The 21412-nt window shown below is 43.7% G+C and overlaps 1 protein-coding gene across 1 annotated transcript in view; it reads left to right on the top strand.

The window, feature by feature from the left end:
- Positions 1-21412, top strand: part of clasp1a (cytoplasmic linker associated protein 1a) — a 101797-nt gene that overhangs the window by 402 nt on the left and 79983 nt on the right. Inside the window, exon 2 of the mRNA XM_078286067.1 lies at positions 1427-2173. Within this exon, the coding sequence (XP_078142193.1) occupies positions 1979-2173 (195 nt within the window). The 5' untranslated portion in view covers positions 1427-1978. The remainder of the gene's footprint in view (positions 1-1426; positions 2174-21412) is intronic.

Genomic DNA, 21412 nt, shown 5'->3' with positions numbered 1-21412 from the left:
TTTAATGTTAGGAGTGTCCAAAAACCTATGAAGGTAACGTTGTATTTGGGTGAATGGTGGATTTTTTGACGGTTTTAGCTACCCTGATTGGCAATGCTAGCAGCGATGGTCTGGCTCACAGCTAGCTAGAGCTGAGCTAACGTTGCACAAAAGCAGAGATCACTGTGTGTGTGTGTGTATGTGTGTGTGTGTGTGTGTGTGTGTGTGTGTGGCAACATAGCAAGCAGACCTAACTGACAGGCAAGAGTGGCTTGTCAAAAGATGACAGTAGGCCTTGTGTAACTGAATAAAGAGGCATACTTATTTACAGGCAATTTTAGGGTAGTATATTAATTAATATCACAATAGAACAGCATTGTAATAACATATAATATTCTCTATTGCATTATATTCTGTTCTGTTCTGTCATTACCAATGTTTGTTATTTCATCGTCATTGTTTAGGTTTGAGGCTTGTGCAGGTAGAATCAGCAGCTGTTTCTTAAACATAACTCAAGTAGCCTAATAGTAGTAGATTTATTATACTTGTATAAGACCATTACAGCTCCTCACACATGTACTAATTACTACCTTGTTTTCAAGGTACAGTCGACAAATGAAATGCTTAATGAAATGATTATTTAATGCCAGAAGCACATGCAGCAGAGCAATTTGTTTTACTTTTATGGCACTGGGAATGTTGTAGTCCAGTGCATTTGGCCCTTATCTAGTTGGCACATAGGCATTTATTCTGCAGGTTTGATTTTCCTTTCTCAAGACAAAGGATCACAACTGATAAAGGCTGTTTAAGCATTCCTTTCTGGCAGATAATCTTGTCACACAAAAAGCCTAAGGTTATTTGAAGGGAAGGAGCCCCGTCAGCATGTGATAGAGCTGTTTTGAAGTGGAGCATATAAACACTGCAGTGACGTGCTCGTGTTTTTTTTTTCATTTGAAGTTGCTACTACATCTGACCCCCCGCATGTTTCCATGGCGGTGGGATGCCAAGCTGAACATTTGAAGCTGTCAGAGAGGGGGTGGGTGTGTCTATTGGGGTGGGGGGCAGGGGGATTAAGTCCTCACTTCATTCAGAGCCTTAATTTGATTCAGTTTTTTTCTTTCCTGGAAGTAAATTTGGTCCAAAGTGGCATTAGCCAAAACTCTCCTCACTGGCTGGAATTGTGTTGCTTGGTAATATTCAGTCAGTACTCTGAACTGTTGGAGACCCGCTTATCTCAATGGGATCACTTTTAATAGATAAAACACTCTCCTTTCACTGTACTACTTACCAATTTGACATTCTTATACTGTGATGAATGACAAAAAAACAGCTTTGAAATCACTAATATTTTGCACCAGCAGGTCAGTCATTTTTGATTCAAGTATTTGAATGGATTTGATGAAGAATTTGACGGGTGTGTTGTCTACCCTCTGTTCCGCTCCCCTAGGGTTTTCCAGGGCAGACCCCGGGACAAGACATGGAGCTCTGAGCCAGCCCTCTACCCGCTCTCTCCATCCATCTCCATTTGCTGCCTTGCCCGCTTCTCTCCAAACCACCGCCTCTACTCCTGCTATAGCGGTTTGGCTCAGACTCCTCTCAGAGAAGAAGGAAAAAAAAAGAAAGTGGGAGGGAGTAGTAAACCCTACCCAGCTGCTGTCCAGACACACACATGCTGCATTGCTGCCATTCCCCAAGCCCTGCTCCATCCATCCCTAGGGCACGGCCCCTAGCTTGCTAGCTAGCTAGCACTTGGCACACAGAGAAGGCCTGTCCTCGGGGATAAAAATACGACTAGACTGTGTACACTCGCCTCTTTCTTTCTTCTCCCTTTTCCGGGTCATCCACCCACTCGCACACTCTTAAGTGGAGCTCATTTTGTTTAGCTGTCATTCCTGCTGCTTTGAGCAGTGGAGGATAGTTAGTAGCAGGCCAGTCAGTCAGTCAGTCAGTCAGCCAGGCAGACTGAGGAAGGCGGAGGGTGTGGTCATTTGAGGCCAGGATGGAGCCCAGCATGGAGAACTGCCTGGTCCAGGTCCTGCAGAAGGACATGGGCCGACGGCTGCAGGTGGGCCAGGAGATCATTGACTACATATCGGACAAGGACAAGTCCCATGACCTCGAGCAGGATCAGACGGCGCTGGACAAGATGGTCGACGGCATCGCCAGCTCCTGGGTCAACTCCAGCAACTTCAAGGTAAACACCTGTAAAGAGGCAGGGAACAATGGGGATTAACAATGGGGGACAGTATCAGGTCATGGTTCTGGTTTCCCAAATGCCCACACCTTTGCTACTACCAAATAGAATTTGTGATTCTCTATTTGGACTCTATTTTAGACTGTTGGAAAGTAAATTTCTGTAACCAGGCATCTGTGTCTATTTCCTTTTATGTTGGAAATTCTTTTTCTGACAATGCTATACTGTTATCTTTCAGTATTAACATTTTATTTTATACAAAAGTGCAACCTTGAGTTAAGCTGATGTTTACAGGAGAAGCATTTTATCAGATAAGTGGGTTCAGTAACTTTATGGGTTGAATCAATGATTTATAATGTCAATCCAATAGATAAGGCTGATGTTTTCTAATGTCCAAACAGGGCAAGGCGTTGAAAGTCATCCTTGGACATTAACAGAGTTATTACTGGCCTATGAGTCAAATAGGGCAACTGGAAAAACAACTGTGCTACGGTGTAAGATTGTGGCAGAATTATCAGTTTATTTTCTATGCTTAGACTGCATTTCCATTGTTAAGTCATATAATGGTCCTTTACTGTTTTGTCTAGAGTAGAAACTCCAGGTTTTCCTGATTTTTCCTGTTTTGCTGTGCTGCAAGTCAAAATGTTCTCAGGCCAGCAGAGGCACATAACCTTATTGTCTGCTTCACCATGGTACTGTGATTGATTGTGCTGTATTTTGGAATTCGAACTGGGGCACAATTTTATCTGACCCCGAATTGTGATTGCATCAGCAGTTTCGTCAGTGCCCGACCACTGGTTGCTTTCTCTTCTCTCACTGTGAGAACATATTGTTTACTAAGGCGCCGATTTCATGTTGGGATATGCTGGTTTTGTTTTATGCGGGTCTGAAAAAAAACATGATCTCTATCTGAACAAAGCCAAGCCTGCCCCAAATGCCCTACATAGCTCAGGGAGGACTGGAGCCTTCAGTTGTGATTTTATTTTGTTTTTTGGCATTTTCCTCCCAGTGTCTCTGTGGTCTCAGTGCTGAGCTGCTATGCTGGTGGAATGGGCCTGCGAGTGAATGATAGTTTCTTGTGTACGTCTCACCACCAGCCCTTTTGGACCACTGTGTTGTTGCTCTCAGATGAAGTGTTCAGTCTGTAGAACATGGCACAGGCATGAGAGAGGTGGTGGGAGGGAGAGAGATAAAGAGAGAGTTTGAAAAGTGAGTTTGGCACATAGAGAGAGACAGAGCTTAATTGGATCTGGCCTGGTTACAGCTCAGATGAAGGGGTTCTGGGAGGCCAGAGCAGGGCAGATATGGGGCTCCACAGAGCCTGACAAAGGAGCCTCATACTTTTGGTAGTGGACTAACTTCCCTATATGGTGCCAAAGTTGGTTTGTGCCTGTTTTGAGCCCGTATTATATGATTCCTTAAGCCTGAAGAACATGTCCAAAGCCCTGCGTTCTTTCATATATACAGTGAAAACTGCAAGCTGGGTAGCTTGGCAGTTTTTGCTTTGTTGTTGTACAAATATTGGAAATCCATTAAAATGCTGTGCATGTTAGCTTTTTCTTCCTCCTGCGGTCTTCCTGAAACAATGAACTGTTCCTGAGCTGCACTCAAAAATGCATCTTTTCCATTGTAAGCAATTGGGAAGTCAGAAAAAAACAAGTGTAGACCCTGTCTTAAAGAGAGCACAGAGAAACTATGTCTCTAGAACCTCTATCTCCATCCCACTGTCAGTTAATCTCTCTCTCCCTCCCTCCCTCCCTCTCTCTTCTGTGTTTTCTGGATGCTAGAAAGCTCCAGAAGGCCTCAGTCAGTCAGTCAAAGCAGATGATGATGTTGCCTCTTTTCAAGGTCAGACAGGGTTGCAAAGGCAGTTGGCTTGGACAGAAAAAAAAACCCATGCCTTTACTTTTTCTGTGGCCTGACTTGTCTTGCTAGCTAGCCCGACAGAGAGGCAATAGCCCCCAGAGCATGCCTGGACGCAGACTGCAGCTGATCACTGGGCAACTAATGTGGAAACTATTTAGTTAGAGAGAGAGGGGGAAGGATTCATTCTCCATAAACGGAGGTTTGGGGAGATGCCTGTAACAGCAAGCGAGTGTTTAAGGACAAAGCTTTACAGGCTTTTACAGTCTCGCTCTGTCCCCTATAATCAGTCCATTCAGTCATTCCAACATCGTAGGACAGTGGCCGACTACTGCCTAGTATGTTTTCTGTGCTGCGCATACCTTTTGTGTTTGGATAGCAAACATTAGATTGTTCTACTGAGCGTTACACTGAGTGTTACACTGAGTCAATCAATCAGTGTGCTAATCCTTTCATATTCCTGACTGATTTAGCAATATGCCCAGCTAACAATACAATTCAATGGGAAACTGCGTTCACAATATAGATAGATAGATAGATTGAAAGGTATTTTATTTATCCTGGAGGGAAATTGAATTGTCACAGCAGCAACATACACTCGAGACACAATACCTAACATAACAAAAGGCTATAACAAAGCGAATAAAACGCTACGTTTGCCCCTTTGTACAATAAATGGATGAGGACATTTTCCTATTACTTTGGCATTAAATTGTGATTTTGATTATGATATGAGCTATAACCTTAATTTGTGATGCTTCAGCTTGCTTTAAACGGTTACTTGAGCGTTACAATATATTTGTATATAAACTGACAGTATGCTGTAGAAACATTGCTGGGCTCACAGTACCTGTCACTGCAGGTCAGGTGGACTGGAGACTCCAACTTTCCCATAGGCGTGGAGTTTGTTTGTAGTGTGTTTGATGTAGTATGGTATATAATGTAGGCTATGTATATACAGTATGTATATGATGTAGTATGGTATATAGAATGTAGCAGTGTAGTATGGTATATGACATGTATATGATATGGTATGTAAACCCCTTTGAGACATACTTGTGAGGCTTGTTAGGCCTTATAAATAAACTTGACTTGACTTGACTTGACTTGCAGTGCTAAGCTGTTAATGGAGTAACGCAGTAGCCTCTACAAGACATTACTATAGTATTTAATCCTTCATTTGGCAGACTGGCTCACCCACACTTAACCTGCTGGCTACCAAGTGCTCCATAACACAGTGGGTTCCCATGCATCTTGGAAACCTAGAAACTGAAAAGCCTACTTGTGTGGCATTGAAAACATATGGAAAAATAACTAATACATACACAAATACGTATACATTTTGTTTGGTCTTAGAAAGTCAGAAGTGTTACAGGTCCCTCTATCAGAAATGTGGAGTCAGTTTAGAGTTTCACAGTGTATGCTAACACAACAACGTACAAAGACAATCAGGATCAGAGACAGGATCTCACATATAGCGTGAAGATGACACCCTGAAATTAGCATTTTGAAGCTACTTTTCTAAATCTCTTCTAAGTGGAGCGTTCCTGTGGTCCTTGTTAGAGCAGCCTGAATATACAATGTGCTACCACTTCACAATACCTTAGTTTCTTCCTGAAATGGCCCTAATACACACAAATTGAAATAATGAGAGACTGATATTGAGTAGACCCGTATTCTTGTGCAGGAAATATCTTTGTAATGGTTTTCTAAAAGGAGAAGAAAGCCTGAAAATCAAGCATGGCTGACACAGTGACTGCTATTGCTAGGCTGTACTGCCTGTTTATGAATGGAGTGATTTTATGATTCATGCATATATACAATTTAAAACAGGGTTCTCTGTGTATGTGTGGTGGATGGACGCTTCTCCACACAGTTGTCTTTCTCCGGAGCAATCTCCCTCTACATGTTCCATTCATCTGAGGGTGTGTCAAGTCAGCAGCTCTAGTTTCAGCTGCTAAATCGAATCGAAACAAGTCTGTATAAGCCTGATGATTGGCTAATTGCGGAGGCGTGTCGCTGCTGAAGAAGCATCAGTTGTCCAAAAGAAAAGATTAGAGAGAGGAGTGGCATGTTTGTCAGAAGCATATTGCAGGCATTATTACAGGGGTTGGAGATAATCTGCAGTCTCTGGGCAAGATTAGACTTAGTCTTGTATTTGTCTGTGTGTGTTTTTCTGTGTCTGTTTGGGAGTGTCTCCACATGCACAATACTACTTGACACATGAAGTGTTGCCTGTACTGTGCCATGCGGTGGCCACGCCCACTTCAAGGTTTATGTTGCTGCAGTATCCCATGAGCACTTGTGGGATCTAAACCCTCTGAGTCTTTGTGTCTTTTTAGTTAAGTATATTTATATATTTTAGCCATTTAGCTTACTCTCTTATCCAAATGTAAAGTCAGCGCAACAGCAAAATATGCCTAAATTCACAAATCGCCAATATTTGACGCGACCAACAGCAGGGAGTAACAATAGATGTAACAAAATGATAGAAACCTGGTATAAAGGATCACTTTCTTGGTCGGTGTCTGTCTTCTAATTGGGCCATGTCTCTGTATGCCAACACCACCGGCACAACCTTGTCTTTGCTGCCACGCAGAGCCCGGGCTACCTCTCACCCACGTTCAGTTTCATGCTTTGATTGAACAGAATATGATTAGGCCATTCACAGAATCTTAATTACTTAGCCTCAGAAAAGGTTGTGAGTAAAAAAAGACTCTATAGCATATGCCATTTGATTGACGCTTTTATTCAAAGCACTTTACAGTACCAGAGGTGCATAGATTTTTAGCATTGGTTGCCCCAGTGGGAATTAACCCTGACAGATTTAGTGCTATACTCAAACTAGCTACAGGACCTCCGCATAAAAAAAAACAAAAACATGTGATTAAGTACCTCACTCCCCTTCCCAGCCCCCTTTTTCACACATTTCCTTCTCCAGAAACGGGTTAAGGCCTTGTCAGTCACCATCCATCACCATCACCTCTCCCCATTTTTGCTCTCTGCCGTTCGCTGTGCGGCGCTGAACCTGGGAGCTGACAGAGGTGGTTCGCTGACTAAATGGATGAAGGCCGGCAGGACCGGTCTCCGGGCTGACGAGCCTTGAAGCGATCGCTCAGACAACCTGGTGCCAACCTGTGATGCTGCTCAGCCGCGTCTGGGCCGAGTGGTGAATATGGCAGACCGCAGGCGAGGCATTTACAGGAGCCATTCTGCTGTAGGCTTTGCCTCACAGACTCTGTCCTTCTTTGTGTAAATGCCCAACACCTAGCATTTTTTACTACACATGCTTTTATGTAATGTTTGTTTTTTGTTCTTACCTTTTTAATCTAATGTAGTTTGCTTTTGTTTATATATTTTAACCACTTCTCTTTTGAATGCGTTTCTCAGTTTTGTAGATAAATGGAAAGTAAATTAAGTTTGTTATTGATATTATTAAGGCAGTATTGTGGCGTAGTTAGTTGGGAGACTGTCCTTCAGCCCCACAGTCTGGGTTCAAACAGCAAGCATCTGCTCTGCTGAAGTGTGCTTGAGCAAGATACTGAGTCCTCATCAGCTCCAGCAGGGCTGCTATTCTGCAGCAGACCCTGTGCTCTGACCCCCTTATTTTTTTGGGGCAGGCTGAGCATTAGGCCAGATAATGAGTTTTCATTGTATTAACACTCTAGGATTGGGGGCAGTTTACTAGCTGCAGGGTCCACCGCAGCTGAATGAATGTAAACACTGCTGTGGGGTATTATATGCAGTTATGCAGGTTTCATGAAGCATATAAAAAAATGCTGAAAATTGTAATCTGATAGTCTGGATGTTTCAATATTTTTTCCTCCTGCTGTTCCTGCCCGCCGAGTAAAGTCATTCACATCCAATCTGCCCGCTCACTCCCCTCTGCCTCAGTACCAGATCCGTGTTCAGTCTCTCTTTCTTTCAGATCCAGAGACGGCCCTAAGAAACTGTCGCCTGCCTCCCCTAGACTGTGCCAGGCCCCTACTGGGGTTTCTGTCAGCCCGGCTCTAAGTGTTTGTGAAATGCGTCTAAGCCGGTGTTTATCAAACTCAAGGCGGGGGACTGGTGCTGGTCCTCGGGGAGTCACTTGAGTGGTCCCTGGGTTTATTTTCTGGTATAGGAAAGGACTAGTCTCTGCTGTTTGTTTCCTGTTTAAATGGCCGTTTGTTTTTATATAAGTGGTCTCTGAAGATAGTAATGCTGTTACTGTTCATTTCCCTGGACAAAAAACAGTTGTTTCCTGGTTTCTGAGACCAAAAGGTTTGAGAAACACAGGTATTTGCTCTCTTGCGCCCCATGACACTGAGCAGAATATTCAAACTCCGCCTCATATTATACAGGAAGTGTGGTGCTGCATAGGGGGCGGTTCTAACGCAGGAACCCAGGCCCTGTCCTCCTTCAATTTATGAAATCTCAGATCTCAAACAGTAGAGATGGACGTCACTTATGTACTTGCATGCAGGCTCCTGTCTCATTGAACCACGGGGGGATGCTTTGAGGGCCATGAGGATGGATAGATGTGGTAGAAAGAGAATGCTTTGTTGTGGCAGGCTGTCGCAGTAGCGTGTGTGCGTGTGTGTGGGGGGATTTATGAGTTGGGAGCGTGGACCAGCTGACATCACCAAAGACTGGGAAGATGATTTGTCGGAGGGTACTGAAACACTGATGTAGTTAAATGCTCACTGGTGCAGCTAACTGGCGTCACAAATGACAATATCTTGCGCGTGGCCTATTTAAGGCAGTGTAGCCACTTCCCTCTGGCGAGATTTTGAGTTCTTACGTTGGGTAACTGGAGTCTCCGTAGACAAGACTGCTAAATGAGAGATGGCTACCTGAGACAAGTAGGAGTGATCTGGCTGTTGTCCAATACAGCCTCAAAGCACATTTGACTCTGAAAACTTTACTTCATCAAGTGTTCACTCCAGCCTCTCTCTCTCTCCGTCTGTCTTTCTCTACTTCTCTTTCTCTTTTTGTCTCGTGCAAAAGATACATGTATAAATGTATCAGCCTGTAGGCGCAAACCATGTAGACACTTGTGCTATTGTGAGTCTGGCTCTTAAAGTTGCTGGCTATCATCTTCTCTCTCTCTCTCTCCGTCTTTTTTTGTGTTTGTCTCTCTCTCTCTCCCTATGGGCCTATTTGATTAATAGCATTTCTCTTTCATTTACTGAATCAGGTCATCCTGGAGGTGGTGACGAAGTGTGTGTGTGTGTGTGTGCCATCAAGTCAGTTTGAATGACAGCGGCAAAACCAGTAGGCAAGGCTCTCTAACCTTTGTCCAAAGCCTGCACTAATACGAAGGGTTTAATCGACCTTGGACAGCCGAACAAACACACACACACACACACACACACTCCTCTGCTGCTGCCTGGTTGATACTCTACTCTGTAATACGATGCAGAGCAAACAGGATTTCCCCCCCCTCTTCTTGGAAAACTGATGGCCTGGCAAAGTTAGTTTAAATCTTGGGAAGTGCCATATTCGCCACATCCTCTGTGTGTGTGTGTACGCACATACAGCATATATATGTTTGCGTATACATTCCAGGTAAGCGTTCAGGTTCATTCCCCGACAGAACGGGTTATTTCAGCCCAGTGAAGGACTTTGCACCCCTGGCGCAGGCCCATGTTAAACGTTAATCCTAAAACATGCTAGTGGTTTGGCCCAGGGGAGAGCAGAGATTTGTCCAGAGCTCAGTGAAAAAGCTGCACCACACAGAGCGCTGCTGTACGGGTGAAGGAAAGCCTTCAAGATGACACAGGGCCTCCGTGTTCTGCCCCTGCTGCAGCACTGGGTGGATGTACTCAGTGTAAACAGATGTAAAAGACACGTGTTTGTGTGTGTGTGTGTGTGTGTGTGTGTGCGCAACGGTTGAGTGGGCCCACCTATGGGTGTCTGGGTGTGTAATGGAGGTTGCTTTTGGTGTGTGTTAGCGTATGTTATGGGTGAAGGGGATACTCAGGCTTTTTGGGTAGGGGTGCTGCTGCCGTGTGTGTGTTTGTGTGTGGTGTGTTAGGGAGCACATGGTTTTAGTCTGGGATTAAAGTATAGACTAAGGCCTTTGCGTGACATTTGCTGCACTCTGATTATGGCCAAAATCAGGTTAGGTTGCAAAATTCAATGTAGGTCTGCACAGCATTCTTGCTCCACCATTTTTTATGCTATTTTTCGACCAAATTGGTCTTCATCAGGTTGGCCTTGGTCGCATCTAGCAAAGACCAGCTCCGTCAAGACATTGTCAGAATAAGGTCAGTAAGCACAACCTGATCAACACACCTAGATTTCTACTCAATCGTTCGATTTATGTGGCCATGAAAACGCATTACCTAGTTTCATTCAGTTTTTTAAAAAGTGAGCACGTGTCAAAAAGGTCAGAAGAAGTTGCAATAGCGGTGTGTTTGTTTGACAAACGACGGCAAGTCAGCGTCATGCAAATACAGTGTCGTGTTGCCATGTGCATGAGTGCATCATGCTGTCTACTGCTTTCAGAGAACACTGAGAAAAATACAGCATGCATCAAGGTGTTCTTGAAGTGCATCAACACAATCTGACAAAATGTTCCGGCATTTTTCGTCTGATATCGAGATGACTACAGGCCGGGTCTTATTGCGCCATCACCTCCTTCTCTGAGTAAACTAACCTGTCCATTAAATAAATCTGTGTAGACTCAGGCTATTGGTAGAAATCATGTTACTTCAACCATGAAATCCTTTAATCAAGCAATCACCTAAGGCTGATTATTCATATAAACTCATTGATCCCTTTCGAAATGGAGTTTATTCATTTCTGTGTCCCCCATTCTGTGTCTGAGATCAGTTCATGTTAAATCCTATGAAGTTATTGCATTGCACTGCCTGAGATTGTTGAAAGACTTTTTTTATACACAGCCATGTACTAGTGCCAGTTACCGTTTTTCAAAGTAATTCTTAATATAGATACTGGAACATGACTAATAAAACATTTCTTTCATCCATCTCATGCAATGCACTTTCATGTCATAGAATTACATTTTCCTCCTAGATCTTGGCAACTCATAACTCAAAAACAACAAGGAAAAAAAAAATCGAAGAAACATGTCTAATCTTGTAGAATGGCAACCTAAAAGCGAATTGTGGGTGGAATTCCCCTTTATAAAACTATAGTGTGATGTTAGATGTGTGTGAAGGGGATGTGCAGTGAGCCTCCCTGCCTGTGGTGGGTGTGTGTGCTGTGAGCGCAGGTCCACTGGAGCAGAGGTGTGTGGAGTATAGCAGTATATATACAGTATATGTATGTGTGTGTGCGTGTGTGTGTACGTCCAACGACAGCAGAGCCAGCTTGGCAACAGGGCTGCGCCATGATGGAAATGACGCAGGGGGGATAGGGAGGAAGAGGCAGGGAGGGGAGGGGCTGAGAGGAGGAGGAGGAGGAGGAGGAGGAGGAGGATGGACCGAGACAGCGTAATGATAAACCTGCTGCTTGAAGCTGGAAAGCCAGTGTTAAGGCACTCATCTCCTGGATGCCTGCCAGCTGCTCTCTTTCTCTGTCTGCCTCTCCTGCTCTGTCTCTTTCTCTTTGTCTTTCTTTGTCCCTTTCTTTTTATCTCTCGTTTGATTTTCACTCTCGTTCGTTCGTTCGTTCGTTCGTTCGCCTCCTGGACGCCTGCCAGCTGGCCCCTTTTCTCCGTTTGTCATTTTCTCTGTCTGCATCTCTCACTCTTCCTCTGTCTTTCTCTCCATGCTCCCTTGCTGTTTTTCTTTCTCTCCGTTCCTGCTATCTGTCTCTCTCTCTTGCTTGTTACTCAGTCTTTTTCATTCATTCACTCTCGCACGTACTGTACACTGCTTCTCCTCCCCTCTCCCTCTCCCCCTCCCTCTCTCTCTCTCTCTCCCTGCCCTATTTTTAACCCTGTCAAACCACCCACCTCCTTTCCTGTACTCTCTCTTTCTTTCTTTCTTTTTCTCTCTTTCTTTCTCACTGAATGCAGTCTATGGGAGAACTACCTCTCTGCCTTTCTGGCATATAGAAAGAATGCATTGTGTTGATAATGACCCATTTGCGGGCCACCATCACCATCTCTACTACCATTGCCATCAGCAGCAGCTGTAAATCCCCATATCCTGATGATCTCCCACCCATCGCCACCACCCTGCCAGCGTTGTCTCTAGTAGAAATCTACCAGTGACGGGACCCTCTGCGGCCCCAGCCCCAGATTCATAATCTGCTCCCTTATTTAATCTGCTCAGCTTCAGCATTTTTTTTTTCTGAGTTAATCTAGCGGTTCTCTGTCTCAATCCCCCCACGTCGTCAAGCCTCCGCATGTCATTCAATGCATGTGACATATAGTCTGAGTTAAGATGCTTGTTTTTTTGTTTCATTTAATTTCATAATAAATCAACGTTTTGGATAATTTTCCACTAAGAGCTGGTATTTGTTTCCCAGTGTTATGTAGCACAGGAGGCTGGGCTTCTTCCCCCTTTAGTCCTTCCAAACGCTTTTGAAGAGGAAATTGAATTTGAAATTCTATTCCACCATAATCGGTCGGCAATTAATGAACAAAACTGTCTGGCCGGTGTGTCTGGCAGATAGAGAGAGGAGATAGACCACTGAGGCTGTTAAGGGTGGGCCAGTCTGGCTCTGCCTGGTCCCCACTCATTACAGCCTACTGAGTGATGAATGAGGGGAAGATTAGTCATATCAGCATATCAGTGCTACACTGAGGCCATAACAGACAAAGCAGTGTGATATCCTGAGGTGACTGATGAGAGAATATGAGTCAGTCTGTAGAAAGGGGGATAGACCCCTAAAGCCCTCTAAGGCACTTGTTGTACTGGATGTGTGAGTGATGGGAGTGTGTCTGTGTGTGTGTTTGTCTGTTTCAGTGTGCTCCTTACATAGGCAACATTCATGGATACACAGCTGATCCAGCTGTGGAGAGAAGTGTGTGTGTCTGTGTGTGTGTATGTGTGTGTGTTATCTCAAAATCCAAACAGCACTCGGTGACTCAGCCAGAAGATGCCATTGAATCCCTTCGAACTGCATCTATCAAATTTATTTTACTGTAGTTTTTGCACCTTAATATTTTGACTATTTAAAGACAAAGATAAAAAGATAATCATATGCAGTATTTATTTGTACAATGTGCTAGCATGCAAGAGCTGGGGGAATTGCATGGCAGCAAAACATGACTTTTGGGAAACATTTCATGTAGTTTGTTTTCCCCCTCTTCAAAATAATCACTGGCTACTGGATGGGGGAGAAACAGTCTAAAACAAATGCTTGTATAATTATTGCATTTGAAACAATTGAAGTGCCATTTGATGTTACTTGAGTTTTTTTTTATTGTACTATGATATTGTTTTTGAAGTGAAACCTTGATACCATGATACTGTGACGGCACTAGGACAGATTTGACTTTGTGTGTGCGGCACTTTGTTTTACCGTCTTTGAACTTCACAGCACCTCTCTGAGGGCGCGTTCACCACAAGCATGTTCGGGGCCCTTAATGAATCAAATACAACAAAAAAGTATACTTTTCCACTATGGCTTGGACCAAAGAAAACCCTTAGGTGTCATCACAGCCTTAGGTGTAAAGCATAGTAATGTGCATGTTATCTTCATGAATCACAAGTTATCACACAGGCGCCCCTTCATTCCCCCCCGTCCTCCAGCTCCCTTCAGGGGGAGTTGAACGCCACATTATAGCTGTGAGAATAGAAACCTTTGTAGGATGGTTGCCTCAGATGTGTCCTTTTTGTGTGTGTGTGTGTTTGTGTGTGCTTGTGTGTGTGTGTCCCTGTAGAAAACCTACAGGCACTGATCAGCTGAGCGTCAGTGTGAGTGTCGTGTTCTCGTCTGAAACACAGGGTCCTGTGTGTGTGTGTGTGTGTGTGTGTGTGTGTGTGTCTCAGCTAAAACACTGTATCACCCCAACATCACACCATCTCGTTATGTAAAGTGCCGCTTTTTGTGAAAAGGCATTGTGACTCCCCCCATCCCAGAATGATCACAATTTCATGGTTCCATTATGTTCCTCAGAGATACACACACATATGCATGCAGACACACACACACACACACACTCACTCTGTCTCTCACACACACACACACACACACACGCACAGACCATCCTGATGGCCTTGTAAGTAAACATTGCTGACAAAAACCCTGTACTTCCGAACAACACACGCTCTCTCTCTCTCTCTCTCTCTCTCTCTGTCTCTCTCTGTCTCTCTCTCTCTCTCTCTCTCTCCGTCTCTCTCTCCCTCCCTCCCTCCCTCTCTCCCTCTGTCTGTCCTTGTGTTGAACTCTCTTACCCCTTAGCTAGCAGCTAGCAGTGTGCTGTGTCATTCTGTCTAGATGGTAAATCCTTCTCATCTCGAACATGACTTATACAACTTATAGAACACACTATTAATTGCTAAAAGATAAAATACCACAGATAACATGGCCCGTTGCTCTCAGATAACGATATTGGCTTGGAAAACAAACAAAAGCGAGAGCCCTTGGTTAGCTACATGACAGTATTTCCTGTGTATTGATGGGGAAAAACACAACAATACTTTAATCATCATAAAGTATCACAATGAGAACTTTTGTTTTGCACTGCAACCTGCACAAGTACCAACACTGAGACCAGAATGGGGACAGAGATGGAATCAAAACTGAATTACCCCCAATAACCGCTGCTATAAATCATTATTTGGGGCAAACGACTGTATCCTCATAACCTAATCTTCCTAGCTGTGTCTCTCGGTCCACCAAAACGCCTCCACGCACTTGGAAAACCTCTTCCTACCAGCCCCCGGTCTGTTGTTTGAACAACCTGTCAGTCAGCCTTGTCTTTGATGTTGATTCTGTTGTCACTGCCTCTCCTCTGGTGTTGTCTAGTTTAACACAATAGCTCCCTTGTGTCGCAACCAGGCACGTGTCATTGTCCTCCTGGCCAGGGCCTTTGTGGCAGAAAACACCGCAGCCTCTCCTTAAGTAACTGGATTACATCATCAGCAGCGCAGCACCCACTCCTGCCCTGCCCTGCCCTGCCAGGGGCGACACTGGTTTGTCCTCTCTCTGAGCGCTCAAGTAGACAGTCGGCTCTCAACACAAGGCTGAGTAGTCCGCCTCCAGGCCCTGCTTGTTAACAACTAGACAGGACTGAAATACTTGATTGTGGCCCAGCATGCAAATGCCTTCATTCCTGTGGGGCTTGAAACCGGTACCAGTATTTTTCCGATGAAGGAAGCAAGCATATAGGATGAGGGCAATATTTCTCCTTAACATGATGGCAGTGCTGTGGGAGGCAAGGTGGCCTTGTTAGAAACACCATGCTATAAGGCAAATAAGGCTCTTCTCTCGGTACATTATTCCTGACTTTTCAAAGGGAGACCGGGCATTTGCAGTAAAGCCCCCAAACTTTGGATGACTTGCCACTATTCATAAGATCGGTCTCAACTTTTAAGTCCCTTTTAAAAACATTTATCTCTAAATGTTCTTTTGCTTGATTTTATAGATTTTATGTTATTGTTTTTCCTCTTTGGTTGTTAAAGTTCTTATTGCTTTTACTGTTTAATTCAATTCAGACTTTATTGTCCCACTAAGGGAAATTAGGTTGTCTGTCATTGTATTACCACTGTACCGTCTTTGTAAAAGCACTTTGTAAATTGTTTTCAAAAAGTGCTGTATAGATAAAGTTATTATTATTATTATTATTATCATTTTAATGCCTTGGTCAGACTACAACAGTGTTTTTCCTTCCTGGTCCTCAGGGCCGACACATCCAGCTGGTTTTCATTCTAGCCATCTAATCAGGGCTGATTTACACCTGGGATGCCAGGTGAATACAGTTAACTACCTGGTAGGATAGAAAACCAGCAGTACTCTGGGTCCGGGATTGACAACCACTGCATTACAAGACTGTTCACATCTTGCCTGACGAGGGCAGTTCAGAAAACGTTCCGAAAACGGCTCACTCTGACAGTCGATGTTAAAATCGTCTGGTGTGAGCCTTAATCGGACAGCCAGAGTTTTGATCTCCATGACAGTCAATGTGGCCATCCCTGTTGAAGTGTCCTTGAGCAAGATACTGAACACTCATATACTGCATACAGTACATACATGTGCATGCATGTCAGAGGAGTGTGTGATGAGGCAAATAAATTCTGAATTGCACTGGCTGCAATCCGGCAACTGAAGTACTCTAAAAAATTCTAAGAAGAGCCTTTTCATCCAGGGAGTCGTCCTTTGATCCGCTCTCCCCCATGTCATTTTCCATGTCAGCCCGCTGGAGCATTAACACCCGTATCATGTTATCAGTCGGCTATTTGTTCTGCCCAGTCAGCAGAGCCCAGGAAGGAAGCCACTGACTGAGTGGATTGTACAGCTAATGTGCTCTGTCATGGAGCAAAGTGAGCGTTATAGAAGGGTGCTGTGTCATGGGCGAAAGTGAGTGTTGTACAATACAGAAATGATGTGTCCTGGGTGAAAGTGCTATGTATTGCTTTCATATTACAGAGAAAGGCACTGTGAGACAGATGAAAGAGTAATTTATTGTATAGTATAGAGAAATGTACTGTGTCAAGGAGGAAAGTGAGGACTGTACAATATAGAAATGTGCTGTGTCATGGATAAAAGTGTAGTGCATTGCATTCATATTACTAGAAGGGTACTTTTAGATGCACATTATGAGTGAACCCATATGTTTTTCTTTAATTTTCTTTTCCCCTGTCCTTCCTGATTCTACTCTTGATCTGATATTTACGTCAGATCTCACTGCCTAAGGCAGACGAGAATCATAGATTCTCCTCTTGGTCAAAAACCTCACCATCCACAGATGGATGAGAATCATACAGGGTAAAGCTCTGTCCCCCCCACATATAGTGTTCGTGCTTGCCCATGTCAGCTCTGTTGGGATCCTGAACAGAAACAGTTAAAATGAAGGCTATTTAAAAGCTAAGCTGAAAAGATAAGTTTTTAGCAGTCGTTTGAAAACGCTTACAGAGCCCGCCTCTCTAATATTCTTTGGCAGGGTGTTCCACAGTTTAGGAGCAGAGTTAAAAAAGGCTGCATCCCCAATCTTCTTCTGAGTGGGGTTTTGTACTTCTAACAAACCAGCAGTAGAAGACCTGAGGGCTCTTGATGGAATGTAGAACAGCACGGATTCTGTAATGTAGGCCGGTCCTAAGCCATTAAGAGCTTTGTATTAAGAGCTTATTATTATTATAGAGACGTGTGCTTTGACATGGTGTTGTTATCGTGTTGGTATGATGCCGCCACAGGACCGTCTTTCAGGGTCTTTCTTAATTTGTATTCATGTGTGTTCTTGTGCCCTCCATGACATGTTTGACATCATATTTAACGGCCAAAGTACGATTCCCAAGCAAAAGAAGTGCTGAGGATGGATAAAGATCCCGAAAGTTTACTTGCTGAGGATGCATCGGGTGACTTGGCCAAAGAGAATGATTTGTAATTGTTTGTGCAACCTCAAGCTCACAGCCCATCTCAAACTGTACGGAGGCGTTCTCTGTTCTCACTTCCTTGGAAGTTAATTCTCTCCAAGACAATTTCAGAAGAAAATTCTCCAGAAGGATACAAGTATCGACTTGCTGCTCTTGGATTTGATAATCACCTTTAGTTGTGGTTAGCATAGCTGCTAGCCTTCTAATGGATGCTGCTGATCAGTAGCTATAGGAAGGGCTTTGTTGCTTTTATGCCTTTAGCTAGAGGTGGAGGGTAACAGGGCGGGCTTGGTGGTCAGAGAGACTGTCCCCGTGACTGAAGGTTCACAGGTTTGATCCCCACAATTGCAGGTGTCCACTTCTGTCAAAATGTCTCTGAGCAGGATGGTACGTGCTCCAGCAGTGATTTGCAATGGAAGACTCTCTGCTTTGACCCCAATTATATGTGTTTATATATGTGATTGAAAGAAGTTCCTAATTACACTCTCTGTAAGCTGACAATCAAACACACTGGAATTCCTCCCAGAATTTTAGGCTAGGTTACATCCATGTTATTGGTGAGGAGATACAGACACAACTGGCTGTATCTGTACAAACAATAATCATTGCTGGTGCTTGCTAGCTTGGGGAACAAAAAACAAAGAAATGTAAGAAACCATGCTGCACCACAACGACAACACAATGAAAAAATCAAAATGAATATTATCATATCAAGGCTTACTCGGAGGGATATGCCGAAAGCATCTCACAACTGCCGCTCTGACAGAGAATGGAAGTAAGAAAGGGATCGAGACAAAGGTGGAGGTGGAAGAAAGCGATGCTGTCTGGCAGAACAGAGAGAAGAGGTTACAGAAGATGTGATGATGACAAGACAAAAACAGCTTATGAATACTGAGCAGAGCAAATAAAAATGAGTTGTGAATGTGAATATGTTATTTGGTACCTATTGCATTGTATGATTTATGACATGCAGAGTGTTTTCTGTGTTGGACTTTGCACACTGGATTTCCTCTGTGACAGCAAATAGTATCATATCATATTGTAACATATCATAATATATATCATATGAAAACCGGTTGGACAGTCCATGAGGAAGGTAGTTCTGAATCTGCAAGGGTTCCACTTCCTGGCATGCTAAATTGCAAGGAGTTTGCCTCCTTGTTTTTTCTGTTTTTTACTCAGTCATCAGCTGGGATGTGTCAGAATTGGGGCAACACAATTAATTACACAACCAGTTAGCTAAACTAGCAAACTAACTTGTAGGTGATTCCTACAGTCTGCAGAATGCAGAGTAAAGTTCCCTGTTAGCGGTGTTGTTGTGCAGCTTTAGGATTATCCTCCACATTAGTTTGATGGGGAAGCAGATTGGTATTTAGAGTGGTTATCATAGTGTGATCATAGAGCTATTATCCTATTATCAGTAATAGATACAAGACAGGCTGTTAAACAGGAGATAGCATTACGGTACTGCAGGAGTTACATGAATACCCACACACATGTACACACGCATGCATACACACAGACGAGCTCATAACAACTGGTTAATGTCAATGTGAATGGAATTCCAGCCCTTGCTATCTCAGACAGGCACTCTTTGACCTCCATGGATTGACCTTTGACCCTGTGATTCTCAACACAGGACTATTGACCACCAGTGCTAAGACTGTTAGTCTCTCCTCAGCTCCTCTCCTGTCCTTTTTCTGGACCAGAACTTTAGACCTGCTACTTCAGAGAAGAAATTGATCGTTTGCATAAAGTATTTGCCATATACTGCCTGGTTTCACTTAATTCAGCCCATGCATTTAATTTTTATTGAAGGTAGAATTCTAGGATTGTTTCTTGTAGAAATTTTGGGCTAGGTTGTAGACACAGCACCATACATTGCATTTTGAAGTGTGCATGCCTTTACGCTTGGCTCATTCAGTAAAATGGCCCAGCCATCACTAGCTTGTTTTGTGGATGCAAAAGGTCGGGCTAATTTTTGTTTTCAGACCCAGGTATATTCCAGGGCTCATTCCAGGATCAGTCGCAGTAGATTTTTCTGTTTGCAACTGTAATTGTGTTGGTTTTTTTTTGTTTCAGTGAGCTGAGCAATAAGGCCAGCTAGCTGTGGAGGCAATTTTCCAGCTGTGGCGGGTCACTGCAGCTAAATACATGTAAAGGAAACACTACACTACTACTAAGTGCTGAAATCAACTAGTTGGTTAGCATGGAAGACATTTTTCCAAGAAGCTTGCTTGTGTCAAAATTGTAACCTTCACAAAGTTTGGAGTGGAAACCCATCTAAAATCATAAATATCAAATTAGCTTCAAAATTCTGGACATTACAGTGCCTCAGTGGTACATTTGATGCTAGTTTATCAGTTGGTAGTCCTCCTCTCTGTTGTTATGATGCTGTGAAATCAGTCCTGCAGGACTGAGGTAACAGACGGTATCTACATGTCGATTGAGGAAAGGATAGAGCCTAATTAAAATTCAACGCCTGCTTGCTTCCATTGCAATCAAACGACACAGGTGTATTGATTTGGCCCAGATCACATAACACCTGGATTAGTGTTAAACACTCTGGGAACCCCATCGATTTGATACTGCAATCTGCTGATCGGTGGATCATAAGACAGCAATTGAGGTAACACGAAACTTGTCTACCTCACATACAGCCCCCTCCTTCATGCACCAGCACCCTCAGACACAAGTGAAACTGGTAGAAAAGGGCAAGTGGGGGGTTATTTGGGGAAACAGAGAGACAGTTGTGACCTCCTTTAACCTCGTCTGTTTGGGAAGCTCATGTTTAAACCCTCCAGGCCGACCTGGCCCCTTCACATCCTCCTCATCCCCGGACCACACACTAGGTGGAAACACACTCTAGAGCTGCACTGACGCTATTTTTGCTGACTGTTGGGTGACAGTTCATGTAGAAGTTAATTGATTCTGTACCTTCTGCTGACTGTTTGCTGATGTTACAAGTATGAGTTCTTAATTTTGCGAAATTGAACTGTAGTGAGTATTTTCCTTGATTGGCAATTTTGGGGGTTTTCTTATATATTCTTATAGTTGTTTTTTTTTTTTTAACTTTACTTATCTATGAAAATTTGAGCGTGTATGCTTTTTATTGGCAACAAGGTGCTTTACATTCATGAAATTACAGGCATTAACACCGACAACCACTGAGCAGGTATAACGGCGCATTTGGGGATGAAGTGCCTTACTAAAGAGCATAGACAAGAGAATTTCTCATTCACTTTCCCTGTCCATATTTTCCCAGCTGGCTTTTCAAACCTCTAACATTATCATGTGATGAACATTTCACAGAATTAAAGGAAGCAACCAATGACTACCTCTCTGACACTATCTGAAATTGTCCTGATGTGGTCAACCCCACCCATGGGATTCACCTAGAAGATTAAAACAAAGGCTGAGAATAATTTGCAGCTGCTGTTTGACCCAGGGTGTATTGCATTCACAAGACGATTGCAGAACAGGTCACAGAAATGCCACTGAAGGGAAATGGTCACCAGCATCTCCGTATAAATGACAGCTACCTGTTCTAACGTAATTCGCTACCATCTTGGTGCTCTGTGACCTTCAACAGTCCTGAACGCACAACAACCCGCCGGTTCTGTCTCGTTGTGCGTAAGCAGTGTCAACGTGACATCCTGATTCAGCTGCCTCTCTGTCTGTATGTCCGGATTGTTTTTAGTAGCTATGTTAGTTTGCTGCCACTTTCACTAAGACGGCGGTCTGACTGAGGAGTGATGCGCTCCTCTATCCCATCTGACAGGTGCTGTGGCAGCATGTGTATGCATGGAACCCTTGGACCTGTTCCCTAACTTGGTGTTAGAGGCTTATGTGCTGCAAGCCTATCCAAAAGTGGGACAAACAACGACCACAATTCTGTTCAGTCTCAGGTAGAATTAGGTAGCTGGGACATGGGGCAAAG

Source organism: Centroberyx gerrardi, chromosome 10 (genome assembly GCF_048128805.1).
Source record: "Centroberyx gerrardi isolate f3 chromosome 10, fCenGer3.hap1.cur.20231027, whole genome shotgun sequence".
Taxonomy (NCBI): domain Eukaryota; kingdom Metazoa; phylum Chordata; class Actinopteri; order Beryciformes; family Berycidae; genus Centroberyx; species Centroberyx gerrardi.
The sequence above is the reverse complement of the archived record's forward strand: the minus strand, read 5'-3'. Positions and strand labels throughout refer to the sequence as shown.